This window comes from Jaculus jaculus, chromosome 1, assembly GCF_020740685.1.
Source record: "Jaculus jaculus isolate mJacJac1 chromosome 1, mJacJac1.mat.Y.cur, whole genome shotgun sequence".
Classification (NCBI taxonomy): Eukaryota; Metazoa; Chordata; class Mammalia; order Rodentia; family Dipodidae; genus Jaculus; species Jaculus jaculus.
Genome location: NC_059102.1, coordinates 135,291,107 through 135,305,987, shown reverse-complemented (window position 1 = coordinate 135,305,987; position 14,881 = coordinate 135,291,107). Strand labels below are relative to the sequence as shown.

At 38.9% G+C, this 14,881-nt stretch overlaps 1 protein-coding gene across 1 annotated transcript in view; it reads right to left on the bottom strand.

The window, feature by feature from the left end:
* Positions 1-14,881, bottom strand: part of Brinp1 (BMP/retinoic acid inducible neural specific 1) — a 199,711-nt gene that overhangs the window by 75,058 nt on the left and 109,772 nt on the right. The window contains exons 3-4 of the mRNA XM_045142268.1: positions 10,322-10,512; positions 2,791-2,960 (exon numbers count right to left, since the gene is read on the bottom strand). Coding sequence (XP_044998203.1) covers positions 2,791-2,960; positions 10,322-10,512 — 361 coding nt within the window. The remainder of the gene's footprint in view (positions 1-2,790; positions 2,961-10,321; positions 10,513-14,881) is intronic.

Below are 14,881 nucleotides of genomic sequence, written 5' to 3'. Positions count from 1 at the left end.
AACAAACAAACAAACAAAAACCTTGGAACAAGAAGAGTTTAGTATAAATACAAAAAGCCCTTGCATCCCTTTGCTTGCCAGTATTAGAAGCTGTGGTGGTGTTTGCATCCAGATGCAAAGACACAGTCTCCACTGTAAAGAGTGTCACCTGATCAATAGCAACACATACCTTCCTGTTCTTTTCCAGCTGTGAAATCTTAGATCAGTAACTTTCCCTTTCTAAGCCTCACATTCCCCATGTATATAATGCTAATAATGTTCTTATTCATCTAAACATGTAAAAAGATCATATTTTCGCAGTGCTTTGTACATTGTATAATAAAATGTAGCAAGTCAGCCAAGCATGGTGGAATATGCCTTTACTCCCAACATTCAGGAGTAGAAGGTTTGCTGTGAGGTTAAGGCCACCCTGAGATTACAGAGTGAGATTCAGGTCATCCTGGGTTAGAGTGAGACACCACCTTGAAAAAACTGAAAAACGGACTGGATATGGCTTAGCAGTTAAGCGCTTGCCTGTGAAGCCTAAGGACCCCGGTTTGAGGCTCGATTTCCCAGGACCATGTTAGCCAGATGCACAAGGGGGCGCACGCGTCTGGAGTTTGTTTGCAATGGCTGGAAGCCCTGGCGAGCCCATTATCTCTCTGTCTCTCTATCTGCCTCTCTCTCTCTCTCTCTCTCTGTCAGCTCTCAAATAAATAAATAAAAATGAACCAAAAAAATTAAAAAAAATAAGCTGGCTTAATAAAAACTGAATATATACATATATAAAGTCAATAGGAAAATATGATAAATAATAAAAGATAATCGAGACATTTTTGTTGAAAAATAATTTTTCCTTTTGTTTGTACCGAACTATAGTTTAGTTCTGCCTGAGTTAACACATTCAGTATATTTTACTAAAGATATATTGCCTGGGTGAGAGGCTGGCCTTTGAAAAATCTAGGGGTGAGGAAAGTTCTAGTCTGCTGTATCTTCAGATAGTTGTATATAGTGGAAAGAAACATCCAAGGGCCAAATTGAGTGTGGAACCAGAGTAAATGTGAGAATAGTTCCTTGAGAGGCCTCTGTGTAATTTGTCTGAGAAATTCCTCCCAAATAGGCAGACTGCAGTTCCAGGATGCACATAGAGGATTATCTCCTGACAGAGCTCCAATATCTCAATTCCACCATCATCCAGTGGATAGAGAGTCACTGGTGATAATGAAAACCAGGTCTCTACACTCACAGCCTCTGATGGTTTCATAAAGATTCATCTCTTGACTACCTAACAACATAATCCCCCCAACAGAGGCTATCCTTCTCAGCTAAACTGGCCTTTTGTTTGCCGGTCTGATTTATTTCTCTCCTTATTACCTCCTTCCTCAGTAATGCTCTCCCTCCCACAAGTCTCTCTTCCTGTGGTCAATTTCTGACTCATCTGCCATAAGTCTGCCTTGACCTTCCCTTTCCTGCCCTTTTTTTTTCTAGAGAAGTCTTCATAAGACTTCATAAAAGGCCAAGGCTATATTTTATTCAGAATTTCAGAAGACCAAGAGGCAAAATGCAAACATAATTTAGTTTAAGAAAATTTTAAATGGAAAAATTCTGCATTGATATTTTACAAAGAATATACATTTTATGTCAACATCTTCCCAGGCTGGAGGGATGGCTTAGCGGTTAAGGTGTTTGCCTGCAAGGCCAAAGGACCCAGGTTCGATTCCCTGGGACCCACATTAGCCAGATGCATAAGGGGGCACAAGTGTCTGGATTTCATTTGCAGCAGCTAGAGGCCATGGCACACCCATTCTCTCTCTCTCCCTCTTTCTCTGTCGAATAAGTAAATTAATTAATTAAGAAAAATCGTCACAGATTTTCATTATAAGACCTGTCTCAAAACTTATTGTACTGAAAATGAAATCTTGAGAGTTTAGCACTGAATGTTTTAATTTTGAAACAGATAAACTTACAATTTTACTTCTTCAGTAGCCATAGTAAAGTACTGCATGTGACTAATGCTACTTCTTGGTCAGCAAAGTTATAGCATAGTTCTACCTCCTCTGAAGGTTTTATTGAGTAGTGCTAGTATGGATAAGTATTGCTCAGCAAATAGCATTGCACCTATGTATCTGTTTCTATGAATAAACACACTTGTATTCATTTGTGAATGCAAGGTCTGTGGCTTCTTTGTTGCAATAACAACAGACTTGAGTGGAAGCAACAAAGCCCATACTGCTGCACAGCTTAAATATATATTATTGTCAGTTTATAGATAATGCTTGTTGATCCCTTGTCTAGTCTCTATCAATGAACCACTGAGCAAAAGGTTTCCAAATGTGGACCACAGTTTTACCATCTTTACAACAGAGGGTAAGGAAGAAAGAATAAAGAATAAAAGACAAAAGTATTCAAAATTTGCTTATATGGGCATCACTAGTTTGATTCATACATACACATATATATATATAGTCTTGAGGAAATAATTTGCTTCTTATGGCCTCAGTTTCTTCAGCTAGAAAGAGGGCTGAATATAATCATTTATATAGAACTCTTTAACAAGAAGAAGAGAGCTGTTGATAATTATAGAATGACCACAGCCAGTGTGCACTTGTCAGGTCAGTCAGTAAATATGGCCACCCTAAACCTGATGCTCAGGATAGGTCACATGATAATCTCCATCAGAGTGGCTGGCCAGGAAAATGAGCTACATGAGTATGAAGCAGGGAGTTTTATTTATCACCTACTCACAGAACATCTGTCAGGAAGAGCTGCTGACTTGAGAACCTGCCACGGGTATCCACCCACAGACCTTACCTTGATTGCTCCAGTTGATATCTGGATCTCATGGAGCCTCCTCATGGTACCATCCCGGTCTACAAAGTAGGATGATGCAAGCTGGTGCAGAGCTTCAACACTTTGAGTGGCATTTCCTGACTTCCGGTCAAGGCGACTTTTGTCCATATACATGGTCAATGCCTCCTCTCCTGCATGGGAAAGAAAAAAAGATAAGGAAGCCCATTTAAGCTTCAGTGTGGTGTGTGTGAAGAAAAGTGACCAAGTTTAGTGGCTGACAAACGATTTGATTTTCTAGTCAATGTTGTCAAAATTTCTTTCTGCCTCCAAAAATCACACAGGCAAAATAATAGTCCAGAGGTGGTTGAAAATTCCCTTAGGATAATGATCATTGGAAAATTTTCAGCCACTGAGTTAACTGCACCTAAACCACTTCCTACTTCTCAGTAGCATTGTCTCACAACATAGTCCAATTCTTCACTTCAAGGAAAGCTCAACTCTTATAAAATGACACACTTGACACAGATGCCATCATATACTTCTCTTCTGCTTGCTCATCATCACTCAGTGTTTCCTTTTATCTTCTCTGCTTTCCCCATTACTTTTCTCATTCCTTCCCTAATCCTTCTTTTATGTATGGCCCACTCATCCTTTTCTAGATAAATAATCAAATGAATTATGGATGGGTATTTAGAAAGATAGGTAAGTAAACAAGGCATAAAAGTTCAGAGGCAGATAGAAATATACAGCTAAGGAAAATGATGTCCCTATGTAGAAAGCATAAAGTAAACTGTCAGCCACCTGAAGGTAGATGCTGTCTACACTATTATGTTTTGTATTTTAATCAAAAAATAATACTTGGCATATAATGCCTACTCAACGAGAATAGGTAGTTGTCTTACTTATGCCATATATATATTACATGTCACATAGTGTGTTTCTGAGAGCACAGTAGTAAAGAAGTCACATCAGAAAACTGGAAAAGGAAAAGGAAGAGAACCGATAGCTAGACACATCTGTTAGGTAGATAGATGATAGATAGATAATTTGTGTTAACATGCAAAGGAATGAGTGGATATAAACACATAGAGACAAACATTAATATACAAATTTATAGATTTTTGTACATAAAATGTATACATGATTACTAATAGCATTGTTAAGCTATAGTGATATGTATGTTTCTGTAGAACATCAGAAAAGAATCTGTAGATGTATATGGTCCCCAAGAAGTGCTTTAGTCCTTCCTACATTTTGTACAAACCTTGAGTTATTTTTCCTCAGTTTATTTATCATCAATACTAGAGAAAAATATCACTGAATCCCTTAGAATCAGTAGGTAGAATGAATCAACTAATATGTGTACAATGTTTATAAATATGCTTGCTCCACTGTTGCACTGGTCAATACATTAGTGTGGGCTAGAGGACCAGCTCAGTGGTGCCGAGTGCAGTCATCATGAACAGACTTTTAAGTTCAGTCAGCAGCCACCCACTACCCACAAAATAAGAAGAAGAAAGAAAATGAGAACAAATGAAAAGAAAGATGGAGAAAGGAGAAGGAAGAAGGGAAAAAGGAGGAAAGAAGAGTTCTGCCTACAAAAAAAAAAAAAGGTCAAAACCAAAAGGAAATAAAGGAGTGGAGGAAGATAGGGAGGAATGGAGAAAGGAGAAGGCGGGGAAAGAAGGCAGCCAAAAAGAAAGAAAAAGAAATGGAAAGAAAAGAGAAGTGAAGGAGCCAGTTGGTTATCAGTGTTATTTGCAGACAACAGACCATGGAGGGAAATTTCTGACTTGTTAATACCTCTAAGCTTTAGTTGCTTCAAGTGTAAAATTGTGGAGACAATATTCTTATAGAGTAGTCATAGAGATTTAATTAAAATCATGTGGTACTGAAGCCCACTTGGCACATAGTAAGCCTTATGTGATTGTTAGCTATCATTATTTATAAATACCAGGTTACAATAATTATATGTTTATCCTTACATGTAATAAATACAATAAAATGAAATATAGAGAACAAAAACTCAGTACATTCTGAGACATAAAGGCTGGTATCTAGGACAATTGGAATGTTTTCAGAATACTGATGACTGTGAGTTGAGGAGAGAAAAAAAAGCAATTTCCTTTCAAAAGCTATTTGTCCTTTCCCGTTCCTAAATATTTGACTTTTGAAATCCTACCTAGCTTTTTGGCCCAGTTTTAATGTCATTTCATCTTGCCAGCCCATCCTGTATTTCTGGCATATGCAAATATGTTCCTTAGAAGCTGTTTGGGCATCACTTCTTGGGCTACGTCATCACCTCTAGAGGGGGCAGGCTCTCCTCCTTTCACTTTCTAGCTAGTCAGCTCAGTGTGTATGTGTGTCATTTCACCACTGTTGAGCACTTTGGAAAGCACCAGGGAAACGGATGAACAAGATTCTGGGCAATGCTGTAAATATAACTACACATCAAGATTTAGTATGAAAAATGAACACCTTTCATTAGTAGTTTATCCATTGATTACATGTTAAAAATGATAATATTTGGGGTATATCAACTAAAATGTATTATCAAATTGACTTTCCCTTTTAAAAATGTAGCTTGAGCAGTGTGGATGGTTCATTGTAGCCCTTGAGGAATTTACTCATATGGGGCTAGTGTGCAGCTCAATGGTACAGTGTGTACTTAGTATTCAGAGTCCCAAGTTCAAACCCAGTCACTAATCTTGCCCCAACCAAAACAACAAAGAACACACAAAAGAAAAGAGGAAGAGTAGATGGAAGGAAGGAAGACAGGAGGGAGGAAGAAAGGGTGAATAAGACAGTGGTGTTTACATACACAGATTCTGGAACTAGACTGCCTTCATAATAGCCCATTACATTTTGAGCTTCATAGACAGTGGGTAGTGGGAAGGAAGAACACAGACTGACTCATCTATCTAATTTTCCTGATGTATCTCTTAGGATCTCATGTAGAGCAGATGTCCAGTTATCATTTTATGGGTCAAGGCATGAATATAATATAGATGTATGGGTAGATAATTAGATGAGAAGACACATCAATACATGAGTGGAGAAATCAATTCTAAGTACAATACTAGAGATAAGAGCTATATATAAGGCAGAGGAAATAAATATTCCTAGTACCAGTTTAGGCTCTCTCAGGGGCCTGTAGAATAGAAGGTGAAACAAGCCTGTTCCCTCTGGACTGAGAGCTGGCAGAAGCGAATCTTAGATCAAGAGGGGTTAATAGACTTCTTGCTGCATTATTAAGACTTAATTTCTTGTTTATTAAGGGAATGCTTTGTTTAGTGCTTTCTTCCCACTTGGGCATTTCTGCAAATTGTCTCTTCACCCCACACAGGCCTTTCCTCAGTCTTCTGCTCCACTGAGGAATTTGCCTCACTGCAGCACCTTTTCTTGGGGGGGGGGGGGCTCAGACACAAGAAGGATGCAGAGAGGCATAGGCTGTTCTATTTACCTTTGAGTCACTGGGTAAGGAGAGATGGTGGTGTGTGAAACTTTACATCTCTGTGATAGCATTTGTCCTTTCCTTCTGAACCCCAACAATTTTACTCATAGCCAAATGAGATCTCACAAAATGAAGTATTGTCGATACTGAATATACCCTCAAGATACACAAATGCACAAGTGATGTGAGCTCTTAGGAATGCAGTACACACTTTTACACACTTGCAACAGCCCATATATAAGCCAATGTGCATATACCATACACATACATACAAGTGCACTATACATGCATATATGCCTGGAAATAGTAAATCATAACCAAGATTTGAAAAACATTTGTAAAGAGCTGGTAAGCAGGTATGTATATACTCCAAGTATGCATGCAAGCTTAATCACACATATCTTATAGACATCCTGTCTTAAAGGTGTTTCCATTGGCCCACAATAGATCTTCAGAGCAGCTGAAGAAAATTAATAGCTCTGTTTTCTTATGTAGTGTTCCAGACGCAGAATTTATCATAAGCCACTCTACATGGGATCATCAATATGAAGTTGCCTGTTTTATTATTTTAATTTTAATTTTTTTTTTGAGGGAGGGTCTCTATCTGCTGTACCTTCTTACAGCAAGGCTGAAGGTACTGATAAAGCTCCTGTGGTCACACAGAGACAGAATGTTACAAGTCAGAGCCAAATTACATTGGGTTACCTTTAGCCCCTTAATAGCCATTTATTGTCCACCTGTGTTTCTCAATTAACATAGTGTTGATTATCAGTTGATCAGGTGTAATCTCCTTTGAAATGCAAGAACAAACTCCCAACTTCTACCAACCCAAGGGCTAAGAATGTCACCAGCATCGGAAGCCTATAGTAGAGATTTCCCAGTTTTGAGATAACCCACCTACTTGATGGTCAACCAAAGTATTTGAAATGTGCTTTGATTTATGACTTTTGTTTGTTCTATAACTATAAAAAGTTCATGAAGCTGCTAACACATTGGAACATACAGTTGGGGTGACCTAAATCTGTGTCCCAGGGCCATGGTCATGCATATTTGGCTCCAAAATAAATTATCTTATACTTCTCTTTGTAGTGAGAGCTATGTCTTTTGAGTCAACAGGTTCCACTCTATAGCCCAGACTAGCCTTGAACTCACAGTGATACTTATACATGATGCTCTCAAATCCTGAGATTATAGCCATGGACCACAATGCCCAGATTCATAGCAAGTATTTTTATTAAGGATTTAAAGGATTTCATGAAAATTTGAGGAACTGGAAATTTTTGAATTGTTAGATCCCCCCCCCCCACCGTCTACTTCCTCATCTCTCTCCCTGTCTTTCTTGTTCCTTTTCACTAAACAGCTAAGAAAATGCATTTATTTGCCCTGACAATTTAAGACTCCTCTTTCCTGGTTTAATTATGCCCTTCGGAACTTACTTGACACCTCAGAAGGTTCATCAAAGCATTTCTTATCTGTGAATACAAGGTTTTATAGAAAAAAAACAACAGTAAATATCAGTCTACACTTCCCTGTGTAGAGATGGAAAACCAATACCCGAAGGCCTCCTGCTCACTTAGTGAGTGGCAGGATAGGCTTCAGTCCTGAACCTCCCAGTTCTTAAACTGCACTGAATAAAAACAACAATGACAGTAAGGACCATGATAACAGAAGAAATAACAGTAATTAGTTAGGTGTCAGGCAGTGCTAAGCCATGTACCTGCGTGAAAAAGCATTTTTAATTCATCATTTTATTTAACCCTTACAATATGCATTTAAAAAGCACTATTATTTTTATTACTACTACTGCTACCTATTAGAAAGGAAGACATGGAGACCCAGACAACAGACTGAGTTGCGGGAGTGACACTCAACAGAGGAAGATCAGGGGGCAGAGCTGCAAATCTTCCCCTTCCTTCACGCTTCTGCAGTGAGGGCTCAGGGAACAGTCAGAACCTGCTGTCCAACACTGGATTTCAATCCAAAGCTTTGCATATTTTAAAATGTTGTGTTGTAAAAACAGGAGAGGAACAAGGCTCTGTGAATAATTTACCACCTTGCCTTGGAGAAATTAAAAATATATTTCATGAAGAAAGAAGGCTTTGTTACTTGGGATTTCCAGGGACTGAGACCAGAGAACCACTTTTAGTGGAAGAACTGAATTGATTGCATTGGCTATGTTTACCATGTGAGGTAGAAGGCAGGAGGCACTCAAAGAAAGGGGTACAAGTGGAAGCCACACTCAGTGTAGACATTAACTCACTTTCACTTTATACTTCTGATACTACATTTAACGATTTACATAACTTAACAACTGGTTAACAGTTAACAAACACATGCTGAACAGTTGGCTGTTGGGAGCGCATGGGTAGTGGTAGATGAGTGAGCAAGTTAGTTAAAGATATTTGGTATAGGTTATAAAAGTAAAATGCAGGGTTTTGTTTGCTTGTTTGTTTTCTGAGGTAGGATGTCACTGTAGCCCAGGCTCACCTGGTGGAGTTCACTATGTATAGTCGCAAACTGGCCTAGAACTCACAGCTGTCCTCCTACCTCTGTTTATCGAGTGCTGGGATTAAAGGCATGCACCAACATGCCAAGTACATGCAAGTTTTATGATCAGTAAACCTTAAGTTTTTCAAGTTAGTTTTGCCACTTGCTAGGTATATTTCTTCTGGCTTACATTTTATTGTTTATAAAAAATGGAAATATTGCTTAACTTGAAGATTTAAGGACTATGGACATTATACAATGCTATATATCAAATACTAAACAGGGTCTTAAATTAATGTAAGAATGAATGAATTCTCTGCCACTTCTCTTTGCCATGCAAATCCTGTTGAGCTAAATTATCAGTGATTCCATAACATTGGTAATGACTGTGCCAGTGTGTCATATTCAATCCCCGTCCAAAAGAGGGAGTACCTGCTGAAATCATGCCTTAGACTACCTGCACTTTGACAATTTTATCAGTCTCATTTTCCTGGGACTGCCCTTGACTAAACACATCTCAGAAGATCTGTGAGCAGGTATTATACCACCAAGTGATTTTATCAAGCAGACTGGACTTATACCTCATAAAAACAAAACAAAAAAACCTGACACCTAGGGGTACATTCAAGGAGATATTCAAGCAGGACTCATAAACTTCTAAAAGCTCTTCTCTCTATCAAATCCCTTTGTTTCCATTACATTTACATGGGTTCTATTTTGCTTCTTTTCCTCACATCCCACAAAGACAGATCCTGGTAGGTCCTTGTAGGAAGGATGGGTAAGTCTGAGCAAGGCAAAGCAATCGGCCTACTTTTCCTCTCAATCTATTCCAAGCCCATATCAAATGTAAATTATAGCCTATTTATAAAACAATAATTTCAAGTATCAGCCTTTAAAAAAGAACTGCATAAACAAAAACAATTCCCTAAACATCTGACATTTAGATTTTCCTGAAATTAGAGCTGATTCCAAAGAAACTGTGACAATGATAAGATTATGCATTATTAAGAAAAAGTTAATTCCAAGGCTAAGCCATATTTCCATGTATATATACAAATATGTGTGTGTATAGTGTATAGTGGGTGTGTATGCACATGTATGTGGAAGTCAGAGGTCACATTCAGGTGTATCCTTCAATTGCTCTCTATATTATTATTGTTATTACTATTATTTGAAATAGGGTCTTCATTGAACTGAGAGCTCAAATTTGTCTAGACTGTCTATCTAGCAAGCCATAGGGATCTTCCTATCTCCTCCTCCCCAGCATGGGAATTATAGGTACATACTACAAGGCCCAGGTTTTACATATGTGCTAGAGGTATACACTCGGATCTGTTCTCATCCTTGTGTGGCAAGTACTTTCTATCCACAGTCCTCGGCTGCCCCCCCCCCCACAAGAGCTTCTGCACTATGAAAATAAACATCTCTACAGACCTGAATCATCTGTTCAGATACAACCACAACATCCAAGACAACTGGGTTCTTGGGAAGCATGCTTTAGATTGGTACATAATGGCAGGAGTCTAGATGAAGAAATATTTGCTCTCAGAGCAACCCATATTTCCATTGCAGGCACAAAATCATGAATGGGTCATGGCCTAGGTGACCTACCTCCCAATGTAGCAGAGATGAGGAGGTGGGTGCCGTATTTTTTGATGATGGTGTCAATGAATTGCTGAGTGGTGGGTCTCCTGCCAAGCAGACGGATGCTCCTTTGAAACTCTGGCATGAGGGGTACTGGATGACGGACCAGGTCTCTCCTCTCAATGGCTGTGTTCCTCACCTTCCAACGGGCAAACTCCCTGGGTAGAAAAGATGAGCAACACGATCTTTAGTACTATTTCTACCTTCAAGTCAAAACTCACACAACCATCCATATAGGCATCTCTCCTTAGGTGAAAGAACCTACATTTTTTTTTTTTTAACCATCGATTTTCAGATAGCATGTAAGCTTGTAGCCCAGACTGGTCTAGAGCTCACCTTCCTCCTGCTTCCACCACCTGATGCTGGGATTACAGCTGTGCATGTGCCCAGCTCTACTGTTGCTTTATCTACTTGTCAAATGACACTATGATCTACAGTTTTCAATCCTATTTAGCCAAAAAAAAATTCATAAATTCTACTGTTATCATTGTATTACTTAATCAGATAGACACAGCCATGCTTTGAAGTTTCTTGATAAGCACCTGAAAGATAAAAGCCAGTGGTCATTTTTGCAACAGTGAAAGAGTCATCATGATCAAATGATGATGATGATGATGATGGTAATGGCTTTTATATCTTAAGTCCATATGGACAGCACATCTAGTTTCTTCTTACGTAATCATCATCATATCAGCCTTCTGACTGAGGGTTACCAGCCACTGGTGTTTTGTCTGACAGGCACTAACTGCCTATTGCCGTCTGTGTGCTGTCCATCTCTACCAGTAGACTACTAATGACACTACAGAGACAGAAACTTCTCAGCCAATCCCTGGCATATTCTTATTAACAGTTTGGTGCCTATTACAGGGAAGGATTTATAACAATGCTTGATGGATGACTATGGAAGAAAAAGAGGGAAGAAAGAAGGTAGATAATGGGATGTGGGTAGACAGAGATTAGAACAATGATAGGATCTAGGCACAAAGTTACCTGATATTAAAGACATTTCAAAAATCAAATAGCCCAGAAGTCACTTTATTCCTCAATTTTAATGTGAATTCATTGAACATTTACATTTGAAAGGAAAGTTGTGTTCTGAAAACGATGCATGTGTGGGGGGGGGGAGAGGGATTTTTCCATTACTAATGATAGAGAAAACAAAGACAGAGGAGCACTAACCCTGGAAATCCACATCTTGCTCTACCTCCTACATTACATGTGGTATGATATTGAGAAAAGCACACTCCTTTGATGGACCTACATTTCTTCATCTGTGAGATTGAATTAAGTGCTTTTTATGCAAGCATGAGCACTTGAGTTCCAGATCCACCACACCTATTCAGATTCTAGGAGCAGTAATGTGCAATTGTAATCTCAGCACTGTGTTTGCAGAGACAGAAGGAGCCCCAGGCCACTATGGATGGATGCTTTATCTGAATCTGTGAGCTCCACTTTCAGTGAGAGACCCTGTCTCAAAAAGTAACCTTGAAAATGATTGGGGAATACACCACAGGCATCAACCTCTGGTCTCCACAAACACATGCACCTGCACAAACATGCAACCACATGCATGCACACAATCATACACAGACACATATGTGCAAAGAACAGAGAATGAATTAGTGGCATATATTTTCTGCTTTTGTAAAGATTACATGAAAGAGAGTATGAAAATACCAGTGGAAATTTCAAGCCACTAACTAATGTGCAATATTGTTTTATAACTTTTTCCTTAAAAATTCCCAAGTATGTACATATAAATAATTAAAAGTGCATCACTGGTGAACATGAAGAATGCAAAAGGAGGGTAAGTAGAGATTTAGTGGGATTAAATATAGGTTTACTTTGCTTAAGCAACAAAATTCCTACCAAAGTTGGAACTCCCTGGAGCAAGCAGATCGCTGACCTGCCTGAGTTATGTACTTTGAGTCCCTTGAGATAAACAGAATAGCCAAGGGGGGTGTAAGGTCAATGTAGATAAACGATGGGACCAGAGTTTAATGAAAAGGTCTCTCTCTCCTGATACAGAATGGGAGAGACAGATGAAGAGAGGGCCATGGGGCAAGAAAAAGCAGAACAGAATGGGAATCAGGTCAAAATATGCTTCAGTAATTCAGTGGTGGAGTCTGACCCTTGACTCACAAGAAAGTAGGTCTAGAAAAAATCAGAATACATCTCTAAGCCTCAGCATGTATGGCCTGCATCTGCATAAGGTATCTCGGTCCATAATTCTCAACATAATTCAAATTCTGATGGGACATTTATACTTTTCATATTGTAGAGCAGTACATAAGATAATTTCTCTACAGACACCCCAAACATGCACTTACACAGTAAAGATAGTCATATCACAGTCCCTTTCCTGAAGTTTAAAGTCCATCAGAGAAAACAAAGCATTCTCAGGAGATTGTAATGAAGAAGTGCATAGTACAGAGAAAAAAGCATGGGTGAATCAGGCCTCTGGGGAAAGATTCAGAGAAGACATTGCGTCTGAACTCTGATTTTGATAGCTGCATATGATTTTGATTACTGGAAGTGTGCTTTAAAAAGTTAACCATGTCGAAGAAAGGGTAGAACCAGAGAAAGTATGAAGTAGAACCACATGTCATGGAAAGATCAGAGAGAAGGGAAAGAATGGGAAAAAGGTCAATATGAGGCAATGGTTATTATGACAACTATTGGATAAAGAATCTTCACTAGTGATTTACAAAATTATATACACAAATAATGATGAAGTTTTCATATATGTATAAATATACATATTTGCCAGCATGCAGGCATATACTGCATATGCCATTTTATTTGCAACTCATTATTCTGTAGTACTTTTATCATGTGAACTTACCCATATTTTTCAAACTTAATATTTATTTATGCAGAGGTGTTAAGTAACTTGCTATAGTTAGTGGTAGAACTGGGTAGAAAGAACTAGAATCTTATATATGCTGACTTTTAGATTCCTTTTAAAAAATTTTTAAACTTTGATTTTTTTTTTAGTTTTTTGTTTATTTTTATTTATTTATTTGAGAGTGGCAGACAGACAGAGAGAAAAAAAAAAGGCAGATAGAGAGAGAGAATGGGTGAGTCAGGGCCTCCAGTCACTGCAAATGAACTCCAGATGTATGTGCTACCTTGTGCATTTGGCTTACATGGGTCCTGGGGAATCGAACCTCAAACCAGGGTCCTTGGGTTTCACAGGCAAGTGCTTAACCGCTAAACCACCTGTCTACCCCAAGATTACTTTTAAAAATGTAATTACTGAAATAGTGAATAAAAATAGAGCATAGGAATACTGCCATTCTCACGAAGTTCAGAGCCATGAGTTAAGCTCTTCCTTAACCTTCAATTCTCAGACTTTGTAATGCTCACCAGGTACAGATCCAAGGTTACAGATCCATGTGTATGTCCTCTTTTAAAAAAAGCAGGAAGGAAGCCAATGTTAGGCCTCAAATTCCTCCTTCATGGGGCATGAAAGGAGCGAAGACACAAAATGTGCAGGGCTGCAGGCCCATGTGAAGCGTTCAGATTAATGCCTCTTGGTGCCATGCCTAGCACGGCCTGGTCAGCACCATGGACAGTGGTCCTGGCCCCAAGAGAACACCGAGGGCAGCTCGGGGAAGTTTCAAAACTATTCTGCTGTTGTAATGACAGTTTTGATGATGAAGGGATGACAAAAGATGGTCCCTGACCCAGTCTATTAGGAAGGAGTGGGTGTGAATGCGGTGTCTAAGAGTTCTGTCCAAATGAAAGACTGAAAGAAACAGGATTTTAGTCAAAGATGGGGAAGCAGTTTCAAGAATGAGCTACTGGTACAAAAACAGGGGGGAATGAGAGGGAAAATGGTAGCCAGAAAAGAAGAAGGTGTGTGTACACAGAAATGGTAAGAAGTCAAGGCAGGAAGAAACAATATCATCACATGGTTTCTCTGGTTTAGCAGTTCAGGTGCCTTGAACCTAGGAGTCTTATGACTCTGCAGGCATTCCAAGGTCCATGAACAAAGTTACTGTTAGAACTTGAGGAAGGGGGCTGTAGAGATGGCTTAGTGGTTAAGGCACATGCCTGTGAAGCTTCAGGACCCAGGTTTGATTCCCCAGGTCCCACATAAGCCAGATGCACATAGTGGCCTATGCATCTGGAGGTTGTTTGCAGTGGCTAGAAACCCTGGTGTGCCTATTCTCACTCTCTCTCATCCCCTCTCTCTGACTATAATAAATAAATAAATGAATAAATAAATAAATAAATATTTTTTTTAAATAACTTGGGCAAAGTGAGAGAGAGGTAGAAAGAAACAAAAGCTGCAGGACTATGAGCCAAACTATTATTTAACCTTAGGTTTCAACCTGAAAACTTTATTTTTATCACCCAACAGTCCAAGCTAAAACTGTTCTGGAAATGAATTTATTTTGCTTTGCGTCCATCACAGGGATGTTGGTAAACAAAACAGGACTGCATAATTTTAAACACTTTACCAAAAGCACTAGTAAAAGGACTCCAAAGCATGCAGGTTTATTATAAAATAGCTGAAAG